Source organism: Lissotriton helveticus, chromosome 5_1 (genome assembly GCF_964261635.1).
Source record: "Lissotriton helveticus chromosome 5_1, aLisHel1.1, whole genome shotgun sequence".
NCBI classification, from domain to species: Eukaryota; Metazoa; Chordata; class Amphibia; order Caudata; family Salamandridae; genus Lissotriton; species Lissotriton helveticus.
In genome coordinates, this window is record NC_136065.1 from 1,717,614,167 (window position 1) to 1,717,621,376 (window position 7,210).

Here is a 7,210-nt window from a genome sequence, read left to right on the forward strand (position 1 = left end):
TATTGAACAGTCTTCTTTCTCATGCAAGAGAGGTGTACTGCTACAATTGTTAGACAGAATGCAAAGTATAATGTGTACAGCAAGTATAGTATTATAAAACAATACTGTGATAGCATTGTCTGTTGCTATGACATATAAAAATACATACATAAATAACACAGGCTAAAATACTCAACGGGTGCTTCTAAAATATGCCTACCCCAATGTACCTAACCTAGGTCTAGTACCAGGGAAGAAGTAGGTGCTGCTTAGCATAAGTTTTAGTTCAGCCAAGAAATGCCAAATGTTTCTCTAGGTTCTAATGAGGTCCATACTTTAGAATGAAAGAGGTTGGTATCGCTGTCTCGGTACTCGATTTCCCAACACCCCGCAAGGGGAGTCAGAAACACTGGAGCTGGATTCTCTGCAGGAGGATGTCAGTTTCTTTGTCAGTGCGTCAGCTGGAGAGTCGGCTTCCTTCGGCACTTGCTGTAGCGAGCTGCGTCGGGCAAGTAGGTAGTCGAACTGCACCGAACCACACCATGCTTTGCCATAGCAAGTGAAGGTATATTTATACCTTGAAGGTGTATTGGAATGCCATCTTTTACGTAAAGTCGGGCATATGAAAGTCATGGATAAACCCCTAAGGAATAGTTGTTGATGCAAAATAAATGAATTCTTGGCGAAATCAATATCCAAGCAGGGGGAAGTCCCTTACAGCTTAAGAGCCTGATTTTCCTAGAACTCGTTGTGACGTAGATGAACGGATCGAAGTAGCCATGCCTGTATATGGGTAGCATGGCCTATGCCTAAATAAGGACTTGATTTCTATGCCTATATAAGGGCAACTCGAATTGTACCTATATAGGGGCATGAACCGGGAAAATTCATTCGGAATCAAAAACGCCATGCAACACCATGCTCCATCATAGTTGGCCTGAACTTGTGCCTTTGACTTGGTCCAGCGCGACTGAATAACTGCGAGTGGCATTTGTGCTTCTTGATGCTATTTTTTACCTGAAACTTTAAAAATTCTTAACTCTGATTTTGCTTATTGGATTTTTGTTGTTTTGCTGTCAGTTTTTTTTATTTACTCTATTTTTCTAAATTAGTTTGTGATTACTCTAGTGTTGTGTTTTCACTTCATATCAGTTTGTGTGTGCATATATACTTCACACATTGCCTCTAAGTTAAGCCTCCCTGCTTTGTGCCAAGCTCCCAGGGGATAAGCACAGGTTTAAATATTGACTTTTGCCATTCTCCCCGATGATGTGGCTCTTTCCCGTCTCAACTGATAACCCAATTTTTTATAAAGAAACATACCCAGATAAATTAATCATACGGTGTTCATGGTTATCTCATGATTAATCTAAAAACCATATGTTCATCTAAAAATCATATGTCAAATAACCAGTGAGATTATGTATACCATTTGCGATGTAATCATTAACATTGCATTTTGTGAGTGAGTGAGGCAAGCATAGTTTGTGTGAGAGTTCTTAATTACAGAGCTAATCATAACTGGTGATTTTCCGTGTTTTATGTTTAAATCCATAATTGTATGTTTCTTGTGGTTTGTAAGAGAATTTCAGACTTATTCAAAAATATGCATTAAGGTGTTGTAACAAAAACTAACTATAACTACACTATAACTGTTTTTTAGTCAACTAGCAATTATATTAAAGCTGTGTTCTATTCCAGCATATTGTTCCAGCATGTTTGGCGTTTTATATGTTAAGAAAGTTTTTTTTTAATTTATTTTTCTAAGCAGGTAAATATTATCCCTGCTATCAGAATGGCGAATGGCTCCTTTGTGACAGAATTCATCCTCTTGGGATTTTCTTTGGCCACTGAATGGCAGCTGCTGCTTTCTCTGCTCTTTCTGGCAATCTACCTGATAACTGTAAGTGGAAATGTGGTCATTATCTATCTTGTGTGCACAGATTACCGCCTGCACACCCCCATGTACTTCTTCCTGGCCAACCTCTCACTTTTGGAGATCATGCTGACGTCAGTCATTGTGCCCCGGATGCTTGGAAACCTGCTGGTAGGGAGGAAATCTGTTTCCTTTGCAGGCTGCGTTTCACAGTCCTATTTCTACTTTTCTCTCGGCGTGGCAGAGGTCTTCCTGCTCGGGGTGATGTCTTTGGACCGCTATGTGGCCATTTGCAACCCGCTGCGTTACAGCATCATCATGAGAAACAGGGTATGCTTGCAGCTGGCCGTGGGCTCCTGGGCGCTCTCGTTTCTGACGTTCATCGGACCGGCACTGATAGTGTCCAGTTTGCCCTACTGCGGTCCCAATGTTTTGAACCATTTCTTCTGTGACAACGTGACGCTCTTCAAGCTGGCTTGCACCGACACCAAGAAGCTTGAACTCATGGACTTCATCATCGCCTCCACTGTTGTCTTCAGTTCTCTGTTCTTGACGATTGTTTCCTATGTCTACATCATATCCACCATCCTGAAGATCCCCTCGGCCCACGGGCGGCAGAAGGCCTTCTCCACCTGCACCTCCCACATCACGGTGGTGTCCATCTTCTATGGCAGCACCTTGTTCATGTATGTGAGGCCCAGCCAGTCCTCCCTGGACATGAAGAAGGTGGTGGCTCTGATGACTGCCGTGGTCACTCCCTTCCTCAACCCCTTCATCTACTGCCTCAGAAACGAGAAGGTCAAAGAGTCCCTCCGAGACACACTACTCAAAAGCCATGGGGTTTCTGAGAAATTCAAATGTCTAACTTGGAATTCAAAGGACACTTCAGAAAAGCATCAAGAAAATGAAAAGCGTGGTAAATATGTGTCTTAATGAGGCTGCGGGTTTTGTGAAGCAAGTATCTTTATGGACTGATTCGCAAAGCTGTTTGTAGGTGTGTTTGATTCACATGTCAATATCTTATTTGACAAGTGAAAGCAAGTTTTGCAATCAAAGAATTTAATTGTTACACTTGCTAAAGGATGTACTCTTATAAAGATGTTCATGAGAACAAATCTCCTCCAGTGGGGGCTGATCAGGCATTCGAGCACACGAACATCGTGGAAGGTTAGGAACACCCACAAACCTACACACTTCTGTGCATTCAGAAACTCCTTTCTTAGCCTTTTCTGCCCTGGAAACGGTCATAGATTTACTTCTAACAAATAAAGGAGTAAAGCCCTTTTGCAGGGTAGGGAAGAAAAGGGAGCATCCTCAAAATTAATGGGATTTCGAGGGAAATATTTTGTTTTCTGTGGGGGTAATATTTGTTTTGTTATCTTTGCTTGCAAATGTGTAACTTGAGAAAATCGAATCCTCAAACCTTTTTCAGGATTAATCCTGGATAGCTGAGACTGGTGCAGATTTCCAGACGTTGCCTGGAAAAAAACTTAAAACCACCTGCTCCCAATCTTAAAATCAGGCCTCCGATATTTAATTAGAAAATACAGGAGAACATGAAGGCAACCCAAGTATCCCTCTTCGCTGTCCTCAGCCCACTCTTATCCTCATATTTCCCAGCCATTTCCCTCATACTTACACTCCACGGAGTTCCCTGCATATCTTGCCCTCCAGCCATTTTACTCTCTTTTAAATTGTCTCGCTCCTCAATGGTGTACTTCTTTGCAATATTTGCTTCTTCTCTCCTCTGTGAAACTCTTTTTATCTCAGTGGATGCAAATCAATCCTCTTCTTTCCTCCCATACCCTTCACTCCTTGTTGCCCCTCTTACAATGTCCACTAATGTCCACTGAGAGGCCACCACTACCGATGCCACTGAAGACCATTCTCCATGCCTCATAACCTTCTGACTGACTCTTGTTCGCCGATGATGACTCATCCATGTCCTCCGTTCCCTCAATATCAACTGTCGTGCAGTCCTTGGCTGTCGTGTGGCTGGAGAGTTCCAATGTCCACCCTCCCCTCCCCCTTTGTGCTTACCCTCTCTGCCTTCTTGAGGTTAGGGCACTCTGCACACCTCCACCCTCTCTTGTTAGCCATGCTCTGCCTTGCCCCAATTCCTGTTGTATTGGAAGCAGATACTCCCAAATCCAGCCCCTCGCGCTAGAATCCTGGACCTCAAGAGGACCTGTGTGTCTGTTTCCATGGCCAAGTCACCACATCCTGTGCCCGGCCAATCTGCCTCATAACCCTATCTCCTGGTCCTATTCTTTTTTTCCTTATCAACTGTTTTGCATTGATGCGTCTCCAGGGCCCTCTGTGGCACCTCTTTGTTCGTGGTGATGGGCGCACTTTTCAAAACCTGTATACCTCGTCTTTTCGGGCTGGCCTGCCTCTGTCTGCTTCAGCTATGCCAATCTCAATTCCTCTCCTCCTGGGAACTCTCTGGAACCCACCTGCACTGGGTACTAACCTGCACAACCTTTTATTCCTTTTTTGCTCAGGTCCCATGAGCCTTACTTTCAGGAGCATATCCACTCCTTCTCCACCTGGGGGTAATCACATGTCATAATGACGACCTAGACCTCTAGGAATGCTGTGGTGTTAGGGGATGTATGTCGTTTCAACGCATGCTTTTACCACGCATGCCTTTACAACGCGGGGATTACAACGCAAGTCGCTACAACGACTTGCGTTGGGGGGGTGCTGGATAGTGGAATAGTTTAATTTTCTATTCCAACTCCAGTCCCCGTGGATAGTAGGGAAGGTGCTGGATAGAAAATGTAACTATTTCCTATCCAACAGCGCCCTCCAGCGAAAGGTAAATCCTGCGTTGTAATGGTAGTGCGGGGTAAAAGTTTCTTTGTAAACGATGTACCCCTGTTAGAGCTACCGACATCCGCCGGTGGGAGTCTCAGCCACAGCTGGCGGCAACTTTCCTGGTACCCTTGTTATGCACACATTGAGAGATTGAGTAATCCCTGGCATGCTTGCATGATCTAGTCAATGGGAAGCCCATCCACGCCCACGCCGTGCCTACGACCCACACATTGGGATTTAATGTGGTTGAAATCCTCTCTCATATCACTTATACCAACATGGAACAATTGCGCTTGTAGTATTAAGGTAAGGAAGATATGATATGTCCCCAATATAATTGCACTTCACAATCCAGATGTTTGATTTGCAGTTTTACGCCTATTCCGCATCTAGTCAATTCCATGTATTTGCTGTCATAAGGGCACATCTTCTGCTTGATAGAATCCAATAACTGAAATTTCCGACCCTCCTTTGACTTGGCATCTCTGGGAATTTCTTCTCTGTCTTTATAGCTAAGGATTTTGGCTGCAAAAGGATTAGAAGAGCCCCCGGAGTGGGGGTTGTGGAATTCTTCTGTGTCGGTGCCTGGTGGGCCTAGTCGAGATCAAAGAATGGCGCGAGTTTGTGCGTAGGTCACCACGATCAAAGTCAATAGCCTAGAAAAGAAAGGTTACTCTTCTGGCCACTTTCCTGGGCATCCTCCACCGGGTCCTCAAGAGCCCTGGTAATTGTAAAGAGGTGAATAGCAAAATCCTTGAGCTCTTTGGTTGTGTCTTCTGCCTCAGATTGGCACCCTTCAGCTTCACTCATTCTGCTCAACACATTGCACAGGTCTGGCTCAAGCAGTGCTTCATCCATTCCCACTTTGCCAGCTGTAGTTTCGAAGGCTGTCAGCAAGGCATGGACAGCTTGGTGTATTGTTGTTGTGGAGAATGTATCATGTGGTGAGTGAGTTTCAATCCTGTCTTCCCCAAGTACATTAGAGGTCTCCGAAAGAGCTTTGGAGTATTTGTCGATTCTAGCTTGCTTCTGGACGGAGGCAACCTGCACTGGCATTATTACAAGAGACGTGAGCTTCTAAGGAAGCCACTGAAGCGGTAACTTCTAAAACAACTGTCCACTCACTCACTCACTCACTCACTCACTCACTCACTCACTCACTCACTCTCATATCTCATTTCACATGCTTGCAATGGCCAAACAGTTTTCTACTGCCCCTTTGGCCTAGAAAAGGGTCAACAATGAATATATACAATAAAAGGAAAAAACACATTTATAATGGCAACAACTTGGCCCTGGTGCAAGGACGGGTTTTGGTGTTTCTGTATGTTGCAAATGTTGCACTTTAAAATGAAGAGATATCTTCCACAACGCAAGCCTTCAGGAATGTTGGACCCACAGCACTTAATGTCTTTACTAATGAAGTTGTACACCAAACTTCATCCACATTTGAGCTGTTAATTCGCTCTAGACCTTAAAGTCACAGGCTTAAGTACTGAGCAGCTTCAACTGTTAAATCTTGCAATACGTGCAAATGATAGATCTGCTGCACATGTGATGTCACTTCCTGTCGTGATGTCACTTCCTGTTGGGATGTCACTTCCTGTAACACCACCTAACTCGGAGTGGCACCCCACTTCTTTTTTTAGGACTTGTGCCATGGTCGTGCGTTATGGTAAAGTGAATAAATGCACATACATTGAAAGATCAGTGAATAAGAACCCACCTGCCCTCTATCCCTCCCCGTCTCACCCCTCAGGTTGGAATTATGGCCAGGCCATCTCAGAAGTTTTATCTTTTTAGGACGCATTTTTCCATGTAAATTCGGTATATTGAGTAACTTGTCATTAGATGAAATTTCAAACTTTTCGTACAGACATGGCAAAACTGTGATTATAAGTGACACATTCAAATATAAAAATGAAGGCTTTGTAGGTCTCCTTTCTTTAAAAATTATAAAGATAACTTCTCTTCACCCACACCCTCTCCCCCTGATCCCAATCTTAAGGTCCACCCACTTTCCTTTCACATAGGTTCCTACTCTCCCGGTCGCTCCTTATTTCTATTTCCATGCCCTTGATGAAAAAGCACTTTTCTGAACCTGCCTTCAATTGCGTCTGAATGGGCCAAAAGGCTCCTGGGACATCAGCACAGGAACAACAAGTGTTGAATGGACGGACATACATTGGGCTGGGCCAGGGCTCGAGTCGGGGGTACACGCAGGTACACGGCGTCCATCAACTGTTTTTACAGGGTGGATGCCGTCACCTGCCAAGAAGTTGGCCCCACAGAAATATGTTGAACTTGTCCCAGTGTAAGACACCGGGACACGGTCAGCAGCGCCTGTATGTTGTCTGCTTTCCATTCCCAGAAGCAACGTGCAGGCAGCGAGGGAGCCTTTTTTCACCTGCAGCTGGGCCGAAGTTAAGGGGCCATGCAGCCTCCTTTTGTTTGTATATGCTGACTGGGGTCCTTCTGGAACCTTACATTTAAATGTAAATGCCACAGAGGGAAACACAGCTTGCCTTCTCTTAA

At 44.5% G+C, this 7,210-nt stretch overlaps 1 protein-coding gene across 1 annotated transcript; it reads left to right on the forward strand.

The window, feature by feature from the left end:
• The first annotated feature begins 1,774 nt into the window (after positions 1 to 1,774).
• LOC144752790 (olfactory receptor 6M1-like) lies at positions 1,775 to 2,788 on the forward strand. Its single transcript, XM_078640643.1, has one exon. The coding sequence runs from the start codon at positions 1,775 to 1,777 to the stop codon at positions 2,786 to 2,788; it is 1,014 nt and encodes a 337-aa protein (XP_078496769.1).
• Positions 2,789 to 7,210: the final 4,422 nt, after the last annotated feature.